Source organism: Nannospalax galili, unplaced genomic scaffold (assembly GCF_000622305.1).
Source record: "Nannospalax galili isolate Female #2095 unplaced genomic scaffold, S.galili_v1.0 scaffold321, whole genome shotgun sequence".
NCBI classification, from domain to species: Eukaryota; Metazoa; Chordata; class Mammalia; order Rodentia; family Spalacidae; genus Nannospalax; species Nannospalax galili.
This window is the reverse complement of record NW_008345972.1, coordinates 753474-777823: the sequence shown is the minus strand read 5'-3', so window position 1 is coordinate 777823 and position 24350 is coordinate 753474. Positions and strand designations below refer to the sequence as shown.

At 44.5% G+C, this 24350-nt stretch overlaps 1 protein-coding gene across 5 annotated transcripts in view; it reads right to left on the bottom strand.

Annotated features, from left to right (window-relative positions):
* Tns3 (tensin 3) overlaps nt 1-24350 on the bottom strand; it is a 257511-nt gene that overhangs the window by 5729 nt on the left and 227432 nt on the right. For 4 of the 5 annotated variants that reach the window (XM_008842184.2, XM_029567904.1, XM_029567901.1 and 1 more), the window contains 8 exons: nt 22185-22356; nt 20429-21066; nt 19688-19774; nt 15447-15578; nt 10984-11079; nt 10140-10217; nt 9257-9334; nt 1434-1602 (listed from right to left, as the gene is read on the bottom strand). In XM_008842184.2, the coding sequence (XP_008840406.1) occupies nt 1434-1602; nt 9257-9334; nt 10140-10217; nt 10984-11079; nt 15447-15578; nt 19688-19774; nt 20429-21066; nt 22185-22356 (1450 nt within the window). The remainder of the gene's footprint in view (nt 1-1433; nt 1603-9256; nt 9335-10139; nt 10218-10983; nt 11080-15446; nt 15579-19687; nt 19775-20428; nt 21067-22184; nt 22357-24350) is intronic. The other variant, XM_029567903.1, reaches the window with a different exon arrangement.

Here is a 24350-nt window from a genome sequence, read left to right as displayed (position 1 = left end):
CTCCTGCTCCTAGCAGTGAAGGGCTGCTATGGGTAAAACTTGTCCAAACTGCCTTCATCCTAAAGCAATGAATGGAAGACTCTGTCTTCAACATCTTTGGTGATTTAAGAAGATGAAGAAAATGTCTCTTTTCAAGAACTGGCCCTGGAGAAAACACTGCAAGGTTAGAGGCCTACAGGAAGGCTACAGTGTGCAGAGGGCTCAGGCAGGTGGTCTGTGTTGTGCCCTGTGCCTACATTCACCACAGAGGCTCCTCATGCCATGCTGTGTGTGTGTGTGTGTGGTGGACAATACATCTACATTCACCACAGAGGCTCCTCATGCCATGCTGTGTGTGTGTGTGTGTGTGTGTGGTGGACAATACGCCTTCCTTGCTTTGGTTTTTCTTTTTGTTTTGTTTTGGGTTTCTTTGAAACAGGATCTCACTATGTGACCCCAGCAAGCTTGGAACTCACTATGTAGACCTGGCTGGCCTCGATCTCACAGAGATCTGCTTGCCTCTGCTTCCTGAGTGCTGGGATTAAAGGTGTGCACCACCAAGTGTGACCTGTCTTCCTTGTCAATCACACAAGACTGTTTACTTAAGTAATACTAGATCCTTGTATCTGTAGTGCTCTAGATGCTGCGGTCAAAGGCTCCCATGCAGAACTGGATGAGGTAACTCAGGGTCAGTGGGAAGACAAGCTGTGAGCCTGGTCCCTGCTCATCTAGGGCTCCACCAATGTCTCTTCCCATCATTTTAACCCAGAGAACACCCAGACCAAAGTCCTCTGAACTTGGCCAAAGGAATTAAAATGTATGAAGGACATGCTCTCACCTAAACAAGATGTCTACCAGTTAAGAAAGTAATGTCACCCAAAGCAGAAGCCAGTAGATTCTGTTCCATCTAAGTGTTTATGAAGAAATGACTTGCATCTGAAAGTGATTGTATGTGGTATTCAAAGCAACAAACAATCTTTTTTTTAAATTACTGATCCCTAAAACAAGCTCTGAAACTAGGGAGATTGCTCAGTGCTTAGTGTTTGCTGTGCAAGTATGAGGGCCCATTTAAAAGCCAGGCATGGTGGTGGGGGTCTGTTACCCCAGCATTGGAGGTGGAGGGCAAGGCTCAGAAACAGGCAGATCCCTGGAGCTCAATGGCCAATCATTCTTGTCCAAACAGTGAGAAGAGAGACCTTGTCTCAAAAATAGGCTGGAATGTGATCAAGAAAGACACCTGCTGTGAACTTCTGGCCCCCACACCCCTCCTTCTCCACGCTTACTTTCTTTTTTTGGGGGGGGGTGTTAAAACAGGGTCTCCCTGTAGCCCCAGCTGCCCTGGAACTCACTATGTAGATCAGGCTGGCCTTGAATTCACAAAGATCCATCTGTCTCTGCCTCTCGAGTGCTGGGATTAAAGGCATGTGCTACCACACCTGGCTGTCCACACTTACTTTCTTTGATTGTCAGTCAGAGTGATGCCCTGGGCTGACACCTTGAAGTGTACCACTGTGGACACTGGGGGAGGTTCTTGGACCAGGGTCATGTTTAGGGCCTTCTGGACTGCCTGGTGACCAGTGAGGGATTCCATTTCCACAGAGTTCAAGTACCAAACATTGCAGGCTGCAAGACAGTAAGGGGTGGGGGCAGAGATGTTAGCCAAGGCTGTTGGGGACATACATTCTCCACTGACACACAGGAGAGGCTGACGAGAAAGTGGAGGGATCAGGAACAACCTCGGATGTGCAACCCAGGCCAGGTGCACTGGCAAGCAGATGTCCTTTGCTCTCCAATATCAATGACAGCCTTGCTCCGGTGCTGAGTCCAGGAAAGGACAAGTTACTAAAGGGTGGCCTGGCTGGTCAGAAGAGTGCTTAGTTCATCCAGGGACCTTCCCTGGCCTCAGTGGGAGTTAAGACAACAGTCACAGTAATACAAATTCTCAATTAGTGATAGGTAAGGAGACTCTGAGGTCCTGAGAAACATCCAAGAGAGGACTGTGAGCTTTACACTCCCAAATAGCTGTCTTACCTGGACTGCTGGCACCAGAGGGGTTGTGGAGAGATGGCTCGCTGCCTAGAGCTCAGCACAGACAGACACAGTCTCACCTGTGCCACAGCTCCCCACAATCCCAGAAGAGTGTCTTCTCTGGTCATCTCTCAGGGAAGGGAAAGTGGCATTAATAAACCCATTTTACCCTGTAGCCCCACCCCTGCATTATAAGCAGTAGCCAACATGTATCTGAGAGTGTAGATATTGGTTTGCTGTACAACTTTAGGCTCTGCGTGAATGTCACTACCACAGGAAACCAGGGCCTCCAGCACAGAAAGATGGAGAATGCCCCTTCCCTAGAAAAGATCCTGTTTGTCCTCCTGAAACTCGTGCTGAAACATGACTGTCACTATAGGGGTCTTCAGAGGGTGATGAGGCTGGAGGGCTTCCTGTCTTTTACAGGATCAGAGTGGGCTGCCACGAAAGTGAGGTGTCCTCCTTGGTATGCTATTTTGTTCCCACACTCACTTGGCTTTCTCTTTTCTGCCCTGAGTTGAAGCAGTACAAAGCCCTCTCCAGAGCCAAACAGATGACAATACCATGCTTAAACTTCAGAAATGTGAGCCAAGATAAAGCTTTTTCCTTAATAAATTATCCTATCTAAAGGCACTGTTATAGCAACAGCAAACAGACTAACACAGAACAGAACTGCCCTTGCAGGCTCCACTCTGCTGAACGTGACATCTCTGTGGATGCACTAATTCTACTTTACAGGCCTCTAAAGTTTTCACTAAGAGATCATGTGTCCCCCTGATCCAAACCATAAAGAATTCAGAGGACAAGAGATGCTCAGTCACTCACTGTGCCATTTGTTCTCAGTGAGGCTCCTGGAGTGGGTCTGCCCTCCCTGCTTAGATCCAGCAGGTATCGTGCCCTTCAACGGGAGTGCTGACACATGAGCCCAGGCAAGGAGGCCAGGGAGGACCATAACCACAGAGGATGCTCTGAGGAGATCCAGCACAGGCCTCATAGGAGCTGGAGAGCTGCTCCTCTTGCAACAATGCAGGATCTAAGTCACGCCCTGAGGGTTTAGGGCATTTACAAAGGCAAGTTGATCAGAAAAGCAAAGCCCCTCTCTCCATTCTGAAGGAGAACCAGTCACTGGCCTTACTGGCCCCAGAAGAAAATGACAAGTCGGAAAGGCCTATTTTGTCCTGAAGAAGGTGGCAGACACTACAGAGGACCCTGGAAACAAACAACCTCAAAGGCTCAAGACAAGTCACCATCATTGCTTTTGGTGGGACTAAGCTTATAAGCACAGCTCCTTGGTTGAACACTTGCCCAGCATGCACCTGGTGCTGGTCTCTATCCCCAACACTAAAAAACAACCCAACAACACAGTCTTCTAAACTCATAATTAAGAGATGCTTCATCTGAGATACTTTTGTTCTGAATAGTTTATTAATATTTACTCTCATGAAAAAGAGCTTATCTTATTCCTTTATCTAAATGGCATTGTTCCATTAAGAAAAAATTTAAAAGAAACTTCAAACCCCAATACTATTTTTCTTCATTATTTTAAGCTTAACCTAGTGCCTCATCAGAACTTGAAAGAGCCAGAGGAACAACTTATTATTATCAGCCCCAATTTGCAGGTAAAGGAAATCAAGGCTCAGAGTAAGAAACATTGGCAGTCAGCCATCTCATACATGCAGGTCACTGTGACTGTGGGGGACAATCTTCATGACTGACTCCAGTGTTTAGGTCCATCTCACAGTCCCAGATGAGGCCACTCAAGGGGACCTATAAGCCTTGGAGGGTTACCTGCATGTCAGTTCCTGTCTAAACTGAGGGGTTTTCCTGTGTTCTCTGGGGAAAGAGAACAAGCGTCCAAAGCTTTTAAAATTTCTGGGGCGTGGTGGTGTACACTTTTAATCCTAGCACTCCGGAGGCAGAGACAGATGGATCTCTGTGAGTTTTAGGCCATGTTGGTCAACATAGAGCATTCCAGGCCAGCCAGGGCTACACAGTATGATACTGTCTCAAAAACAAAATAAAAGAAAATTAAAATTAAAATTGCCTAATGCTTAATGCCCATAAACGTCCATGAAATGGAAAACACTTATGAAGTCCTGGGGTAACCTCAGCCCATTTTGGCTAATTTTCACCACATTTATCAGGAGGATCTGAAGAATCTAGAAATAACATAGAGGTCCCACTTCCTAGTTGACTCAAAAGGGAAATCTTCCATAACCATGTGAAATAACTAACCTACAGAGGAAAAAATTCAAGCCTATTCACATTACAGCAGGAAAATAAAAGGGAACAGATTAGGTTCAAACATAAAGGAAGGGTTAAGTTCATCCCTCGATGAAATATGACGCAACCAGCCAATGGTAATCAGGAAAATTATATAGCAACATGGAAAAATGGTTAGCAGGTAATTGGAAAAGCAGAATAAACTGTCTCTGCTATGATTAGAACTATAAAATAAAAAGCATGTGTGCTTATGAGCAGGGGCTGGAAAGAAGCCTGGAAAATGGAAAACAGACTTAAGGGGGTGAATGTTCTACCTCTGATCCCTGGCATGTTGTTCATGCAGTTTCAAAAGGCTCTGTGTGTGTGTGTGTGTGTGTGTGTGTGTGTGTGTGTGTGTGTGTGCGTGCGTGTGTCTATGAAAATTCCATAGACTTGGCATACCTATATAGAATTCACACAAAAAAATATCCGAGGCCAGACTGTGTTGTCTAGAAGGTACCAAAGGGAACATCTTAATAAGTAAGGGTCAAATAGAATGGTGGGTGCCCTGTAGGAGCCTGGTGTTGGGGAAAATCATGTCTGTAGAGGTAGTTCCCCTTTCAAACCTAGCCCAGGACCACCTGATTCCACTAGACAAGTGCTTCTGCTAAAGAGAAGACTTGGAGCTGTGATGCTTCATGAGACATTAAACAGGACAGCATCTCTCAGACTCACAGTGGAGAGCTCTGCAAGCCATCACCTACGCTGGAAAAACAATTTCTCAACACCAAATGATGTTTCAGGTCTACATATTTTAACCCAGTAGTACCACTTCTGGGGATTTACTTTAGGACAACATCCAGATTTCAGGAAAAACATATAAAGTAGAAAGATGGTCTTTCAAGTATGGCCTGTAGCACTGAAAAATTCAAGGCAGGCTAAATGGACAACCCTCAAGAGTAGAATTCCGCAATGGGCCATTACATAACCATGAAGAACTGAGCCCTGCATTATATTTGTAAAAACCATGAGCAAACTCATTATGGAAACTGCAAAAAGGAATGGGAAAGAATTGCACATGCAGCACAGCCCCAAACAAGGGGAAGTGGCAGGAATCGATCTGGCTGGCTGATGCTCAGCATGGTCTCTGGTTTGGAGAACTTCCTGTACCCCTACCCCTTCTTCCCGGGGTGAAGCACCTGCCTGGGTGTCAGGCTAAGGAGTCATTCATGTCCTCCTTTTCAGCATCACCTTTTTATAAAACTTAAATGACCTTCATTAAAGAAATTATACTTACAGAATGCTAAGTTAAACACAGCCACAATATCTACAGACCTATCAGAAGTCTGGTAAAAGAGCCTTTCTTTTCAGGATTAGCTCACATTTCTCTAGCGCATGTAGAAACAATTAAGAATTGAAACAAAATACAAATACGAATTGTTTCAGAGATTGGAACAAAGTCATAATGGCATTAATATCAAGTGCAAGGGGATTATACTGAATAGAATTAGTTTATTCACATCTTGGTGAGCCACTGTTTCACTGCTGGGCCTTGGCTTCCACAGTAAGGACTTAGGACATGATGTCCAAGGGCCTTAGCAGGAGTCTAGGGCCAAGATGACAAACGGAATTTGTAAAACAAATTTCAGTGATCAGAGATCAGAACAGTTCCACCATCTTGGTGCAATGTCTGTGTTGCACTTATTTGAAATAACCATAGCTAATCCCCAGGCAATGATAGCACCACTGAGGTGAGCTCCCTGACCCCAGGTCTGCTGGCCTGAATCCTTGCCTTGGTAGTGTGCTGTTGAATGAAAACTCACATTCCTGATGTGTTACAGGGGGAAAAAAAAGGACTGATTAAAGGAAAGAATCTCAATGTCATCATAATATAAGCCTCATATCTAAATGCTTAACTCGGATGATTAGACAGACTACAAGGTTCTAAATGAGGTCTGTCATTAAGAAAATGCACCCTCGGGGCTGGAGAGATGGCTCAGCAGTTGACTTGCAGAGGACCCAGGTTCGATTCCCAGCACTCACAAGGCAGCTACCAACCGTCCTTAACTCCAGTTCCAGGGTAATCCGATGCCCTCTTCTGACCTCTCTGGCATTGCACGACATGGGTGCACTCACATACATGCAGGCAATACACTCATACACATAAAAATAATAAAATATTTTAAAAAAAGAAAATGCACACTTTAAAATATTTAATGCTGGGGCTAGAAAGATGGCTCAGTGGTTAAGAGCACTGACTGCTCTTGCAGAGGACCTGGGTTCAGTTCCCAGCCCTAGCACCCACATGGAAGCTAACAACAGTCCTAACCCCAGTTTCAGGGGATCTGACACCTCCTTCCGACCTTCACTGGCATTGCATGACATGGGTGCACTTATATATATGCAGGCAATACACTCATACACATAAAATAAAAAATGATAAAATAAAATATTGAAAACTGTTTAATGTTACTTAAAAAGATGGAAAAGTGATGATAGCCATAAATGGGGCCCATATATCACACACCCCTCCCTACAAGGCTCAGGGAACATCCCAGAAGAAGGGCTAGGCAGACTGTAAGAGCCAGAGGACTCTGTGAAATAGACATGACAGGACCAGAGTGGTCATGCACTCACAGCAGCTGTGGTTGCCTGCACAAGCTCAAGGCAGTTATCATTCCAGCATGGATGGGAGAAGGGAGCAGGAGGCCCCACCTCTAGACAAGGAGCTGCTGACATATGATAGCTGCTAGGGGACAGAGAGTCAGTTTTCTTCAAAAGTCTGGTCCTGATAGGCTGACCATGCTCCAGTGGATGTTACCACACCTGTGGGTATATGGGCAGTACTAAGCAGATTCAGTAAGTATCAAAAGCGGGGAGGCATGGGAAGGGATTTGGGACATAAGAAGGGGGTAAATGATTGCAAACTGACATACATTATAAGATTGTATATAAGTCTCAGAGAATAAATAAAAAATATATTAAAAATGATGAGCTGGAACAGAAGAGAAATCCTTAATTTCTAAAAGCAAAGACAATAACACTGCATTACTGTGAATGGCCCATTCATTCATTCATGAATTTTTAAAATATCTTTTGACTTATTTTTTTATTTTTTATTTATTATTTTTATTTTATGTGTATGCGTGTATCGCCTGCATGTAGGTAAGTGCACCTGTGTCGTGCAATGCCCATGGAGGTCAGAAGAGGCTGTTGGATCCCCAGGGACTAGAGTTATGGACGGTTGTTAGCTGCCATGTGGGTGCTGGGATTCAAACCTGGGTCTTCTACAAGAACAACCAATGTTCTTAACTGCTGAGCCATCTCTCCAGCCCTGACTTATTTTTATTTTATGTGTATGAGTGTTTTGCTTGCATGTATTTAAGTGCACCAATGTTATACAATGCTTATAGAGACCAGAAGATGGTGATAGCCCACAAACAGGGAGGAGACAAAAAAAGCCTGCAGAACACAAATATGATAAAAGATCATCAACACAAAATACACAATCTTAAAATTTAACAATTATAGAAGATACACAAGGTTGCAAACGAACATGTGAACAGATGCCTCACATCATAAGTGACCAGGGAAATGATGGTAAAAACAATGAGCTACCGCTTCCCTTCTACTAGAATGACCATATCCTTCAGAGTGACATCAGCATGTGCTAGTGAAGACGTGGAACAAGGAGATTCTTCTTCATTGCTGGTGGGAACACAAAATGGTACAGCTACAGTAGAAGACGGTCTGTGGCTTCTTCCAAAGCTAAACACACTCTTTCCATATGATCTAGCAATCAGGCTCCTTGGTATTTTATCAAATGAATTAGAAATATATACGGGTGTTTATAGAAGTTTTATTCATAACTGCAAAACTCAGAAGGAACCAGATGTTTTTTCTGAAAGTGAGTGGTTAAATAACCTGTAGTTCATCCAGATAATGGGAAACTACTCCATGCTACATAGAAAATGTGCCACTGAGGGGCTGGGGAAATGCCTTAGCTGGTAAGATACTTGACCTGCAACAGCAAGCATGAGGATCTGAGTTCAGATCCCCAGCACCCACATAAAAGCTGGGAGCGACGGTGTATGCATGTGTAATTTCAGTTCTGAGGAGCCAGAAACAAGTAGATCCTGGAGCTCATGGGCCAGCCAGGCCATGAGCTTCAGGGTCAGTGAAATACTCTGTTTTAAAAAATAAGGAAGATATCCAACATTACTCTCTCAAAACACATGTGCACACACATGCTCATGCACTCACATGTACGTGTGCACACATCCATACAAAACATATATACGCCCCCACAAACACAAAGAAAAAAGCCACCAATCCATGAAAATGCATGGAAGAAACCTGAATGCAGATCACCAAGTGAAAGAAGTCAATCTGAAAAGGCTACATACTTTGTGTATGAAACATCGCAACTACGTACTTCAGTTAATAATGTATGGCTGTTGGCTCACCAGCTGTAGCACATGCACCACTGTGGTGTGGGAGGCGGCAAATGGAGAACAATCTTTATTCCTTCCTCTCAAATTTGCTGCAATCCTATAACTGATCTCGGAAGTAAAATCTATTAATAAAGATGTTTCAGCAACTGGCCTGGTCCCCAGGGAGCTGATGCTGGGTGGTGTCTCTGACCAAGCAGATGGCAGAGTGGATCCAACAGTTGACTCACATCGAGTGACTGTTGAGTCACAGCTCCAGAACATTTTTACATTTTCAGCTGGCGAGGCAGGTCACCCACATCCTGCCTTACTGCATTTCCCACACACTGAATACAAGACTTGACATTTATTCCACTGAAGTTGGTCTTCTTCAAGTCAGACCAATATTTCCAGCCTGATGCCCTAGCCCTGTCTCCCCACAGCTGCACCCCACCCAGCTCTGTCAAGCATCTATAAAAGGAAATTTCCTTCACAGCCCACAGAAAAGCAGGAAACCTGAATAATGACTGTGCGAGGGGAAGTTCTATCACAGGGTTTGGTTCTGCCCAATGACCAGGAGATGCAGAGATGTGGAAAACAAGGCTGTGACCACTGACCTGCCCCCTGCTTCAACAGCTCCGCTGCTGAATTGGCTGCTGTCTGGGGAGAATTTTCTGTTATTTCCTCCAGTGGATCTGTAGGAAGGAGCAAGAAAACAGAAATGAGCGCTGCTCCTGACACACATGTGCACACATGATGAGGTCGGACGATTTGCTGATAGAGTTCCCAGACAGTGACAGCAGGGCTACTGGGAATAATCCTGCCCACAGAAATTACAATCCCGTTTTCAACACAGATGGGGTACATGGTCCACCAAAATACTTTCCTGATCTCTGAACTCATTTACCTGAACAATCTAAATTTAAAAAACAAATTCCATTTACCTACATTTTTAGATAAATCTTAAGGAAAGCTGGGCCATGTAGTCAAATCATCCCTGATAGACTCTAAATGTTATTATTGTTGTTAAATTTTTTATCTTTTTGAGGCAGGGTCTCCCTGTAGCCCCAGTTGGCCTGGAACTTGCTATATAAACCAAGCTGGCCTCCATCTCACAGAGATCCACCTGCTTCTACCTCCTGAGTGCTGGAATTAAAGGCATATGCCACCATGCCCAACAAGGATTTTTTTTTTATGATTATGAATATTTCCAAACAAACACAAAAGTAAAGAGAATAGTTCATCCACAACCTAAATTCAACCATAGAAATATCTTCTCCATTTTGTAGAATAATAAATCTCTAAATGTAAATGGCTTTGAAAGTCTGAGTGGTTGAAGCCAGGGAGTCTTTGCCTTCTGGAAACCTTCCACCCAAGCCACAGTGCACAATGTCTGGGAACTGCAAGAAAGATTTCTGCAGGTCCCTGAAGGCAGCATACTGTGAGTGCTGCAGAAGATCCTACACAGAGCCCATCTAGCACTGAAGCCCCACCCCATACCTCTCTCTGGAATGAGCAGCTTACACGGCAAGGCCAAAGGAGTGATGGAATGCTGACACACCAGAGCCGTCAGGCTCCCTGTGAAGTAGATAAGAACAAACAAGCATCATCTTCTCTACCTGCTGTATGCTCAGCCAGCAAATCAGCTGAAATCAAATCACCAAAGGCCCAGCTTATGCCTTCGACAATGACATGTTCCATCACTTTAGGATGTGATATAAAACTTATAGAAACAACAAGGTTAGCAAGACAGTGAAGGGACTTGCAGTAGATTCCTGGCATATATCCTTTGTAAGTATGAAAAACAAATCATAACCGTTTGCTGGGTCTGGAACTAACAGTTCTAACACCAAGGCAATTCCTGCTTATGTCACTCATCTAGTGCTTCTGAAATAACCAAGCTATGAAGTTGTCTTCTATCTCCCTGTGCTGTGTGTGGTCTATCTAGCAGACTGTGAGAGGATCTCAATTTACAGAGAAGAAAAGATGCTCTGGAGGTAGTAGGTCTGTGTTTCTCCTCATGCCTAACAGATAGGGTCACAATAGGCTCTAATCCTGTCAGGAACCCCCCTATCTACTAACCTTCATGACACTAGTTGATATCTGTTATTTCTAGTCCTTCAATGGTGCTGTTTGCTTATTTGGTTTTGACAAAGTTTTTTTTTTTCAGAACAATTACATATCTGGTTGTCTTAAGACAAGACTTCAGATGAGAGGAATCTTAGACCTGGAGGCTGAACTGTAAGTGACCCATCATGACAGAGAAGTCCTCAAATCTCACTTCACCTGGCAGAAGGAATCCAGGCCCTGGTGTGTGTTAAGAACACCCTCCCAAGTAACTCACCGAAATATGGTTCATTCGAGCACCCTTTCAACCGCACTCCCTTAGGGGTACACTCGATCAAAAAATGACGGACAAGTTCATTGGACAAATCTCCAGCTGTGATAAGAAGAAGAATAAAAGAACTGTTTAAAATTTCCTGGACGATGGTGGATTGGACCTCATGAATCCACTCATTTATGGGGCAAAGAAGTCAACTGTAATTTTACTTACTGAATGAGAAAAGTTGTTTAAACAAAAGTTTCTGTAAATGACAATGAAAATAATTAAAGCATAGGAGAATAAGACTGGAGGATAGGGCAGGGGAAGAGATGAAGAGGAGAAAAAGTGGATGGATGGATGGATGGATGGATGGATGGATGGACAGACGGATGGATGGAATGGATGGATACTACATGACAACATAAAAGCAAGGAGCTTTCCCTACAAAGCCTCCCTCGGAATAGGATCAAACCATTGTATTATGGGATTACCCAGAACCACCCATGTAACGGCAGGCAGGCAGAGCTGTAAGCCAGGTGGATGGTAATAACTCTTGTAGTGAAATTATGTCCTTAGAAGAGATTCTCAAACACCGTAAGAATTATCAGAGAAGGGAATGAACTGGCGGCTCAGATTGACGCTGGCCATGCAGCACATACTGCACTTTGGCCACAAAGACTCAGGCAAGAAAGACTTCAGCTCTAAGAGCTGGATGGAGGTCCGCCCTCTGGGTGAGGTGGAGCCACAAGCTGGGAACAGAAACTTTTCCAGCAGAGAGGACTCGTCTACATCGGAGTACCACCCTACCATACTGCTAGTAAACAGTAACTTGTGTTCAACCAGGTGCTGAATCCAAAGTGAAAAGGCATCAAGAGAAGCTACTGAATGGCAAAATGGTCTGATGATGGAAAAGTACAAACTGAACCAGAAGCAAAAGAAAAGCAAAGCAGCACTCAGCACTGCTGACACCGGCCAACCCCACACGCTCGCCCCTCACTGCCACCTTCACTACCCTCCACAGGAGTGTGCCTGCTGGGCTTTTAATACTGCTGATCCAGGCTTCGTGGGGCTGCTAGACTCCTGTATAAGTGAACATCCCTGATTCCAAACTTTAAAAGCTGAAAGCTTGGAGCACCAGTATGAGTCCATAAATGAAAGATTACATACATGATTACATACCCATAATGGAAAGTATTGCATTATATTGTGTTTAGGCTGCGTGTATGAAACAGATGAAATATAAATGAATTTCATGTTAAGACTCAGGTCTCATGCCCAAGATTATCCCCTTACTTAAACATGTCCTAATACTCCAAAATCTGAAAACAATCAGAAATCCCAACTCTGTTCTCAGCCATTTAGGATCAGGGATACTCTACCGAAGCTAGGCTCTGAAGAATGTTTATAGACAGCAACAAATATTAGTAATGGCAAGTGTCAGCATTTTCCCAGGGAAGTAAAGTTTGCAGAGAAGAAAATGATCTGATTCTATAAAAGTCTGTGTCCAATCAGACAGGGGAAGGAGCATATGGCCCTCTGTTGTAGGGGGAAGGCAATGTAGGACTTCATTCTAATGGGAACACCCACTGAGGGTCTGGATGCCACTTGTGGGTAATGGCCCCAAGCAGATTGCGCTGCCTAGGCGCTTGGCTAGCCATGTGGAACGGCTGCAGCTGTCTAGTCTCATGATGGCCAGAGGTGGTACAGTGACTCACTGGCTCTTCACTGGTTTGGTAAACTCTTCTCTCTAATTTATCCTTGGACTGTGAAACCCAAATGTCAAATCCAAGCCTGGGTGTAAACACACCAGTGAGACTGCATTTCACTCAGTGGATGTTGCTACCCCTAGTTTCCTGATGTCCACTTTTCTCAGGTCCTTATTTTGTTACCTATATCTTCGGACTTAGCAGGATACGTGCCTGGGCCTTATAGAAGTTATATGCTATCACTTTAGTTTTGTATTTCTAAAAATAGATAATGCTTGCAAAAACTGTTTCTGGTCCCTGCTTTAAGGCAGTCAAAAGAAACCAAGAAGCCGGCCAGAAGCCCATGTGGCCATGCACTGTGTCTGAGCGGATGTGTTAACCATCACCTTGGTGGACTTGCAGGCATTCTCTCCTGAGACTTCCTGTTGTGAACAATACCCAGTGTTCCCAAATAAGGCCTGGCAGTCCTCGGCAACCAGGTCTGGTTCAGCATCTCAGCGACAAAGGCCTTAATCCCACCCAGCAGTAGCATTTTGTTGAATTTCTTTTTAAAGATTATTTCTATTTTATGAGTATGAGTGTTTTGCCTGTATATATTTATGTGCACCATGTCTGTGAAATGCCTGTAGGGGCCAGCAAATGGTGTTGTGTTGCCTAGGGCTGGAGCTGCAGGCTGTGAGCTGCCATGTGGGTTCTGGGAACAGAACCCAGGACCTCTGCAAGAGCAGTAAGTATTCTTAATTGCGGAGTCATTTCTCCAGCCTCTTGTTGAGTTTCTTATGCTGGAATTCTAGATGATATATCGTTCCATGATTTATGATTTCTTCCTCCTCCTCCTTCCTCCTCTCCTCCTTCCTCCTTTCCTCCTTCCTCCTCCTCCTCCTCCTCTCCTCCCCACTTTCCAGACAGGAGGTGAGCTCTCAGCTCCCTCATCACTCCTGTTCATGGTATGTTGACTTACCATAGGCCCAACACCAAAAGAGGCCAACCAAACTTGGACAGAAACTTCCAGAACTGTGAGCCAGAATGAACTTTCTCTTATGATAAGTTGATTATACACGGTACTTTGTTATAGGGAAAGCTGGTTATCACACCCTCTTAAGGACCTAAAAAATGTTCTTTCTCCCAATCCAAAATGACTACTGTAGTGATAAAAGAGTTTTCTTCTTTTCTGGAGTTGGCATGGTGGTAACAAAAGATGATTGTATTTAGGGGCAAAGGGATGGATGAGGGATGACAGAAAAATGAAAATGTCTACCAACATGAAAAATATCACAATACAGTTATAAAAGACAGTGAGGAAAGAGAATAATTCCTATAAACAATCTTAAGATACAATGACTCTTATAATTGTGATCCAAAACAAGGCACAAAAGAATATGTACTATATGAGTTTTCACATTAAAACTAGAAAAAACAATTAATTTTAGAGATTCCTATTTTGGTAATTAATATAAACAAACTACATTTTACCCAGTAGTTTTCTGTCTTCTACTGTGAATCCTAGGGGCCAAAGCAGGAGAGGGAACATTCTGCCAATGTTGGGAGCAGTGGACAAGCATCATGCAAAGACAGGGGCTGGCAAACAGTTTTGTGAGGCTACACATAAATCAACACGAGTTAGAAATGCCACATTTCCTAGTTCTGCTCCCTGGAGAGGAGCAATGAAATTCCAGTGGCAAAGAGTCACCACAGTGCTTGGTCTCTGGACACTTCTGCCCAATTCCTAGCACCAGGGTCTTGGGGAGAACTGGCTGGGGCAGAGCAAGTGCAAAGCAAACCACAAACGGGGTGCTTGCTTCAGAAGCTGGGACTGCTCATAGACTACTGGGGACACTCTCAAAAGGGAAGCCTGAAGGGCTTCACAGAGCCATCCATACCTGGGAAGACTAGACTTCTTCAAATAATGGTATGACCTACTCTAACATAACAGGAACTTGGTGGGGGGAGGGGTCCATCTCCTGGAATGTGGTAACATGCATGATTATGTGAGCATGGTGCTTAGCAGAACACACTGCTTACATGTTTCAGTGCTTGTGATTCATTCTTGTAATGCTTTTACCAATCTTTCGGGATGTTCTTATATTTCAAGACAAAAATGCAATTAAGTGAAAGAAAAGGTGGAATATTGGCACATCCTTCTATCCACTGTGACTCCTCTTTGTTGCCTTGTAGATGGTATCAGAACAGGGAGGAGGAAGGCACAGTTCTTCACTGTGAGAAGGGCGCACTAGCAATGCCTCTAGGCTTATGCTAGCCTCACTTCTGATCAGTCTAAAGATACCGGAATGGGAAACTATGGAAGAGTAAATCATGCCATGCACTACTTCTAATACAAGAAAAAAGGCAAATGCACCTTTGCCTATACCTGGATAATCAGTGAAAAGTCACACAGGAGGGCCTCATACGTGGTTACCCTAATGAGGAAGGGCGAAATGAGGTGGACTGTGCTAGAATGGAAGCAAGGTGCCCTGGTGAGTTTTTGTTCTATTTTATCATTGTGATTTTCGAGCAGCAGAAAAGACGACTCACTCAAAACAAAACTAAATAAAATTTATAAATAATGGACTTTCTCTCTGGTTGTGAGCCTGAGGCTTTGCTATCTGTATCCGATGTCAAGCCCAATAATGCACTTTCTTCAACAAGATGGTATTTAAGAAAATATACCTTTAAAAGTAAATAGTAAAAAGAGGACCCGAGAGTGCAGCTGTGGTCACCTGCCACCTTATGCACATCAGAGCAGGCAACAGACGCTTCATCAATTCCAGGGGACCTTACCTTTCTTGTTCAGCTGTAAGACAGAAGGAGGAGGTGTAGCAACCTTCATGGCCAAGCCATAGGCGCCTCGGAAGGAGTGACTGTCCCTCACGATGAATGACCCTGGCTCTTTGTCCTTCAACATGGCAATGGCTAGAGGAAGGAGAAGAGCATGTGAATGACTCCAGGGTGGACAAGGGTCACTGCCAATCTCCACCCTGGCAGGGCTCCTTGCTGTAGCTTGTGTCTGGCTCTGCCTCTGAAATTCGCACTGAAGTTTAAGCCCCAATGCCCAACCCAACAACAGGAGAATATTACTCTCTTGGGATTGGGTGATTATCACAGGAACAGCTTAGTTGCTTTGAAGGTGGGCTGTTATAAAGCAAGGTCACAATTCATGTCCTCCTTCTGCACATGCCCAGAACTGTGATTCAACGTAAACCTCCATTCTTTATAAATTATCCAATCTCAGATGTTCTGTTATAGCATCAGAAGAGAGGTTGAGTCCAAGCTGCTTCTGCAACCTGGACCAGTAGGTGGGTGAACATGGACTAAGCAAACACCTATTATTTCATCCAAGCTACCAAACAGGGAAAAGACAAATCAGAGCTGGGGCACCAGCAGCACACAGTTGCCTTGGTGCTAACAGAGCCAGACAGGCCTGCAGCCCCTCTGTAAAGGCAGTGAAGGTGGGGCATGGGTCCTGAAAGGAAATGCTCTAGAGATTAGTCAGGAAAAAGCAAAGGGCCCTTTCTCTTTGTGGCAAACTGTCAATTTAGGGGTAGAACATGTATTATGTTTTTCAAAGTAGGGAGAATAACCACGTGAGGTGGTACATGTCTTTAATCCTAGTACTCGGGAGGCAGCGGCAAGCAGATCTCTGTGAGATCAAGGCTAGCCTGGTCTACAAAGCAAGTTTCAGGCCAGCTGGGGCTACACAGAGACCCTGTCTCAAAAAAACAAAACAAAATAGGCCAAATAATCCTTTCTAGAAACTTTTCTCTACTTCACACTGTGTCTCATCAGAGCTTGCTTATGCTACTACAGTCATGATTTTACTTTATCATGGCCAAGCGCATACTGTAGTCTTGTGGGACTCAACCTTCCTACTGAATTTTGAGGTGCCACGGTCACATGGGTTGCTGGGACTGTTTCATTACATATCAACGAAGGGCAGCTAAAGCTTAATTTTAGAACCTTTATTTGAAACAGAAGTGAGCTAAGAGGTTGCTGTGGTCTGGATTAAGTGTCCCTCAGGGGCCCATGTGTTAAAGGCTTAGTCAGAAGTCTGTGGTCCTTAAGATGATATTGAAATTCCATCCTCTTCCAACTTGTTCTCTTTGTTCCCCATCTACTGGGAGGTGAGCAGGTTCATCACCAAATACCCCTGCCATGGTATACTGTGTCTTCACAGGATGAAAGCTACAGGGCCAACTGACTCTAGAATGACACCTCAGAAACTGTGAAAATAAACCTTTATTAACTTTTAAGCTGATTATCGCTGGCATTTTGTCACACTCGTGAAAAGCTGAGCAGGACAGAGGCCCAGTGGATGAATAAGCAATGCACATGTCCAATGCAGCAGTATGTACTCTGCCCTGCTCTTGGTCTTCTGAACATGGGGCAAGGTTGTACAGGACCCTGTTCCCACAACAAGCACTTCCACTCTTACTAAAAGCATTAACAGGCTGAGGCAGCATAATTAAACAATGCCATTTCATTTCTGTGTGATTTTATGCACTTTGCCCCCTGAAGTAATCTTCTGTTCACCCTGGAAATCCTATGGAATTAACCCTGCAGCAGTAATAGGGGACAGATTATACTCCAAGGAAGTGGCTTGTTGGGGCATTTTCTTCTGCATCTCCCTGAAATGTCACAGTAGCACTTTTAGGAAAAGGGTATATTCAATGGTTAAAACAGAAACAAAAGAAGCCTATGGACAGACCTCTTCCTTTAGAAGAGGTTGAGATACCCAGTAAACCTGTGGCAGCATTTTCCACATAAAGTATCTGGAAATGGACGTAGTTATACTTTAGAACCCAGTACTGAAAGCACATATCAGCCATTGAGGTGAGGTCCACAAACAAGCCTAAATATGAGCCAAGGCCAGGCAAGGGATGATACCACACAGTTAGATGATTGATAGATGGCAGACAGACAGACAGACAGACAGAGATGATAGTCAGAGAAAGAGAGATAGAGATATCATTGTATTGACAAGGCTGGCCACAAACAACTCATGATCATCCTGTATATGGGTGTCAAGTGCCAGGATTATGGGCATTTGCCATCATGCTGGGCTCAGCTCTACTTAGCCATGCATACCCACCCTTGCCAGAGACCTAAAAGTATTGGGACAACCTGATGCTGACTGGAATTGTTAGAACTATAAACCAAAACAACCAGTTTTCTTTATAAGTTGATTGGCCTCTGGTATTTCAATATAGTGATAGAAAGTTGACTAATACTGACCACAATAGTTTCTATCACTTGTTCTGCATCCACTCAGCACCTGCAGCAAAAGATGCTTCCCACTCAGCATCCCACTCAGGTATCATCTCTACCAAGTTAAGAAACGAGGTAGCACTTTCCTCATTCTGCCTTGGAAGCCCTTTATCACAGCAGCACAGCCCTGTCTGATGCAGCACACCTCTAGGGTTTAGAATGGTGACAAAGAAAGGTATGCACAGAACACTCTAGAATATGACTCTGGATATGAACTCCATGAGGTACTGAGGACCACAAGAGTGGAGCCAGGTTGGTGGCCAGGGAAGCAAAAGTCCTGACTGATTGTGTAGAGCCCTGGGAGTTGTTAAGCAGCTTTGCACAAAGGCCTACTGAGAGAAATGAAAGTGTTTCCAGGCCATGGGCTTCCCATCCCCCCTTCCATGTAAAATGACAATGGCTTCTTTGAGTTCATGGGGAGAAAGTGATCAGGGTTCTACCCGCTGCCAAAGGTCTGACTTCCAGAGGAACTCAGATGGCTTTCTGTGGGCAGACAGCAGTGCATGACAGGACTTGTGAATTCTGCTAAATAAAGGCAAGTTCACCTGTCACAGGAACAGATGCTCAGTGGCTGGGAACAGTTTACTGGTAATTTAAAAGGATCTTACCAATCAAAAAAAAAAAAAAAAAAAAAAATCAATCATTTCATAATATCTAGTGAGAGGTAAAAGCTAATTACTCTGATTTAACCATGACGTGTTAACGTGTGCTGAACTTCTACACTGTGCCCCATACACACATGCAATTATGTGTAAACCAACAAAACAAGCAAAGGGGAAAATGCTTTTTAAAATAGCAATAGGGGCTGGAGAGATGGCTCAGCGGTTAAGAACACTGACTGTTCTTGCAGAAGACCCGGGTTTGAATCCCAGCACCTACATGGCAGCTAACAACTGTCCTTAACTCCAGTTCCAGGGGATCTGACAGCCTCTTCTGTCCTCCGTGGGCAGTGGGCGACACAGGTGCACTTATCTACATGCAGGTATAACACTCATACACATAAAATAAAAATAATAAATAAAATATTTAAAATAATAGCAATGAGTTCAAGTTGTTTTTCTTTCCTTTTTTTTGTTTTGTTTGGGTTTGTTTTGGGTTTGTTTGAGACGGGGTCCCACTACATAGCCCTGTCTGGCGCGGAAGTTGCTATATAGACCAGATTGGCCTTGAACTCAGAGATCTGCTGGTTCCTGCCTCTTTGAGTGCTGAGATTAAGTGTGCCTGGACACTGAGGGCAGCAGATGGACACTTCTTCCAGTCTGCAGGTGAAGAACTGGCCTAAGTCCACAGCACATGCCATACACATTAAATGCTTATCTCCCCAACTTGGTTTGGCACAAAAGCTCATGAGTACATAGGGTTCTGAACTTCACGGAATGAGGTGGTTGAAAGAGGGTTGCATCTCTCTCCTCTTTGGCCCTCTTTCAGGGATGTTGTGGCGCTCAGGACCTCATTGCTCAGTAGAGACCCAAGCAGGAGTGGTGGACTGGTATGGTTGGTAAGCTGCTGACTGGGGGAAGCAGCAAGTTTCCTGTCCTGCACAGACTGGGAGACATAGGGTGGACTTCTAACCCAAACCCTCACTAGTACTAATTTTCCCCACAAAAACTTAAAGGTCATGGCATTTATTTGCCCCAGAGGCATTTGGTAAAAGTGTGCTTTTCTCTGACTCTATCTGTACCATGTACACTGCAGGGACCCTGTACACAAGAATCTGACACCCAAGAGCTGTCCAGGAACCCCTCGTCCCCACCTACCTTGTTCTCTTGAGATATCCGCCTTATACCAGAACTTGGAAGTGTCTTGAACAAATTTCACAATCACAAGTTTATCATTTGGGCTATCTGTAAAGCAACATTGTAATATCATTTATATTATGTTTTATACATTATTTATCATTATATATTATTTTAATATACAGAATTTATTTTTAATCATGGTCTCATTTATGATGACCCTGCACGTCCAATTTCATGTCCAAGGGTGAGAGAGGACCAGAAGGTTCTAAGGGGAAAGTAAATACAGCTCAAAAGACTGGCTGGAGGGGAGGGCCACTGTTTCACGGTGCAAGGCCACAGACGCTTTGGTACTTAACACACATTTCCACACACAGAAATGGATGACGAAAGCAGAAGAGCGGCCTTGACTTAGTCTGTTTCTTATCTCTTTTTTAAGTTAATTATGTTTATTTTATGTATGAGTGTGTTTTGCCTGCATGTATGTAAGTGTACTACATGTATGCAATGCCCATGGAGGCGTCAGAGCCCCTGGAACTGGAGTTGACAGTTAGTTGCTATGTGGATGAAGAAGGAAGCTGAGCAGAATTCATGAGAAGAAGTGGGTCTATATCTGGCTTTTAGCCAGCAGGACAGGAAAGAACCTTCAAGGGTCTAGACGTCCCTGCAGGGCACATGACCAACACTGAAGACATGTCCACAGATCAGTTCAAAAGGGAGATCCAAACCTCTACTCTCCTGAATGAGTGAGTAGAAACATACCTGGCAAAGATGAGGCAGCTTCAGAAGGCTTGGAGAAGTCTGGAAGGACATTAGGGAAGGGGATGCTGATGGTGCTCCCACTGTGGGGGCTGGAAAAGCCACTGGATGAAGGGGAGACTGATCCTAGAGAACGATCTCCCTCTGAGGCTCTCTTCTTCTCAGGTAAGGGTGGCTGTCCAGGCAGATTTACCCCCTGGCCTTGCAGGCCTGGACTGTGGTGGCTGCTGGGTCCAGGAGACACCGTGAGGAAGTTGTGGGACAGGAAGCCATTGTCAGCAGGCCCTGCTGCTGTCAGTGAGGCTCCAGGGGCTGGTGATGCTCCATGCAAATTGACCAGCAAGGCCCTGGGGTCCTCGCTAGGTGGGAGGACACTCCCTACTGGGGCAGTGCTGAAGCCTAGAAAGGCCTGGCTGCCTGGGGTGGGCATAGCATTAGGAGGCTCTGTCATGGACAGATCATGGCTGTGGAAGGAGGCCTGGAGGTCTGAGGACGGGAAGCAGGACATCCCTGATGAGTCCTTGCCAGGGCTGCAGAACTCGTGGGTACCGAGGGGACTTCCAGAGGGACAGCTGCTCCCCAGCAGGGAGAGGGTGGCTTTGGGGCTGCTCTCTACCCACTGGCGTTGTGCAGAAGGTGGGCTGTTAAAAAGACAAAAACCAGGCACAAGGGAAGGTGAGGGGCATGCAGATATCTCAGAATTAGCAACTCTCACCAGACACAGAGAAGACAAGGCTGGGGAACAGTGCTGAAGCTTGTGGGCAGCATGGGAGATGCAGCTCCCCCACCCTCTCTATGTATTTCAATGACCTAGAGTCGACTGTAGTCTGAAAATACTAAATGAAAAATTGTATAATCGATAAGTCTTGAATTGCTGCCATTCTGAGCAGCATGATGAATCATGAGCTGTCTGACTCATCCTGTCCAAGAATGTGAATCATCCCTTGTTCAACATATCCATGCAGCACGTACTGCCTGCTCATTAGTCACAGATGCAGGTTGGTGTTAGCCTGATTGGCTGACTGTCTTTGTGTTTAAATAACTCTCATTTTTACTAAACAATGGCTCCAAAGAGCTGGCTATCTGGATATGCTAAATAAAGAGAGGCAGTAATACCCTTCTTTTAAGTGAAAAGGTCAGTTATTGCAGGTATCTATGCTTGGGGAAAATATCATACACACAAAATTTGGATCTGTCTGTGATTTCAGGAATCCACTGAGAATCTTAAGGCCATAGCCTCTGCAGATGGGGTGACAACTTTATTGGGAATTATTATATATTCAGAAACCTAGAAAGTCAGCTAAAAATGTAGTTCACATAACATACACATGCTTAAACTGGCACACACTAGGTACAGACACTATAATGTGATGGCAAGTCTTTAAAGAACCTCCCTTATTTTAATGGGAAAGGAGACAGGGAACCCATACAAGAAACACAGAAGTGCTTACTTCTACTTTGAACCAGAGTGGCAGCTGCCCTTAGTGAGTTTCTCAAGGCCGGTGTCTTTGTAAAGCAGAGAGAGGACATTTTGGTCTGCCACGGCCCCTTTCTTCCTTTCCACTTTTTAATCCTTCTGTAACTTACTTTCCTATTTCCTGTGTGCATATATTTTCCATACACTAGCAGTCAGAGCCTGGGTCGAGGCAGGGTCACTCTCCTGGGCCCTGTTCTGGTCCCCTACCTTTCCTCCCACCCTCAGCTCAGCACTCTGGGCTCCAAGGGGAGCTTAAACAAGGTTAACGGCCCATCTTCCTACCTCTCTCTCCTCTGCCCAGGCCCATTGCTTGAAATCGTGCAGGAAGATGCAAACGCCTGCTGAAAGTTGGATGTTGCCGGTGCATCAGTCCGAAGCATGGCGGGTTTGGGTCCGACGGGGCTCTCTGACATCCCCACAGTGTGGCTGAGAATCTCAGGACAGTCTCGTGGTTCTGAAGAAAAGAAGCAGAATGCAGAAAGACCCTGATTACATGCCATCCACGGGGTCACAATCTCACCCCTTCTGCATGTTCATAAGGAACTAAGTTGCTTTCTGAAGCTTCCTATTGCCCATGGTCACAATGAACCATCACAATAGCACCACAGTAGGTTAAAAGAGGTGCCTTCGTGCTACGTGCAGGTTTATTGTCACCAGTCACTGTTTCCAAAAGAAAAGACAGTTAACCCGATCCCCACATGCACTGTTCACCCTGAACTGGTCAGTCACGTGTGAGGGACAGGCATGTACACAGCCTTTCTCTAAACCAGCAGGAGCCTTCTCTACGGAGAAGCCCATTTCCCTTGACTGTGAGCTCTACAGAGCCAGCATACTTCACTTTCCTTTGGTCACCACCCTCCCAATCAGCAGCTGCATGTCCAGGGACATCAGGGACACAAACCTGAGCAGTGATCACATTATTGTGGGGAAATGAAAATGCGAGTTCAGAGTTACCAAGGAATTTGGGCACAGAAGGACCAAGGACACAGAGAAAAGGGACCTGGAGCAAGTGTCTGGGGTATTCCTGAGTCCCAAGCTTCTTCTGAAGGGTCAGATGCCTAGTCATCATGACACATGGCTGCTGAGAGGGAAAAAGAGAAGGAAGAACTTGGGCAGCTTCTTATGGGTAGCAAAACAAAAACCTAGGCCTGGGAGATACACCTAGGATGACCTTAGCCGATACTGCAGTGCTTCAAAGCTCAAGCGAGGCCACAACCTACACACAAGCGCGCCAGGCACAGAGAAGCTTCCATCCAGCTCCACTTTATTTCAATTAGTTAATTAATTAATTACATGCGTGTATTGCCTGCATGTACGTAAGTACACCAATATCATGCAATGCCCACAGAGGTCAGAAGAAGATTGCAGTTACCAATGGTTGTTAGCCACCATGTGGGTACTGGGAGCTGAACCTGGGTCCTCTGCAAGAGCAGCCATTGCTTTTAACCACTGAGCCATCTCTCCAGACCCCAGCTCCACTTTAACTTGTATCTTCATTCCCCCAAACCTGTTCCCCACTCCATCTCACTATAATTTTGATACAATATAAAAAATTAATTAGGCCAGGCGTAGTGGCACACTCCTTTAATCCCAGCACTCAAGAGGCAGAGGCAGGCGGATCTCTGTGAGTTTGAGGCCAGCCTGGTCTCCATAGCGAATCCAGGCCAGCTGGGGCTACAGGGAGACCATGTCTCAAAAAGGCCAAAAAAAAAAAATAATAATTAAAAATATTGTCAGGAAACATGACAAGTGAAAACCAAGATCATCCAAAACTAGCACACAAAAAAACAAACGAAACAAAAACCTAACACCAACGAAAGACGCTGCTGATACAAAAATTGGAGATAAAACAGACTATAAAATACTTAAACCCAGGAAATATAACAATTCACATTTCAATGAAGAACTGAAGTCCGTAAGAATAATCAAATGGAAACTGTAGAAATTAAAAGCATAATAAATAAACATGCAGCTAATGACTTCAGTAGCAGGCTAGACACACAGAAGAAATGAGTGAACTGGGGCTGAGCAAGGAGGAAAATAAGCAGGAAATGTACCGGAAGCAAGGAGAGTGGAAATACAGATGTGAGCATGGAGACGTGTGTCCTGGAGTCCCACAGGAGTGGGCATTGGATGAAGCAGACAGCATGCTGGAAAAGACCAGACCAAGAACCTACCAAAATACTAAATAGTCAAACCAAGTTTTAAAAAAATACCATGGATACCGAAACAGAATAAGTTAAAACTAAACACAACTACTTAGTATTGTAAAAACTTCTGAAAATCAAAGACGAAACTTCCTACACAGCACCTTGTCCATTTGGGCGAATGATGGACACCTATTATTGTTTTTTTTTTTTTTTTTTTTTTTTTTTTTTTTTAAAAAAAAAAAAAAAAAAAAAAAAAAAAAGAGGACGATAAATCTTTCACTGTGATATATCAAAATAA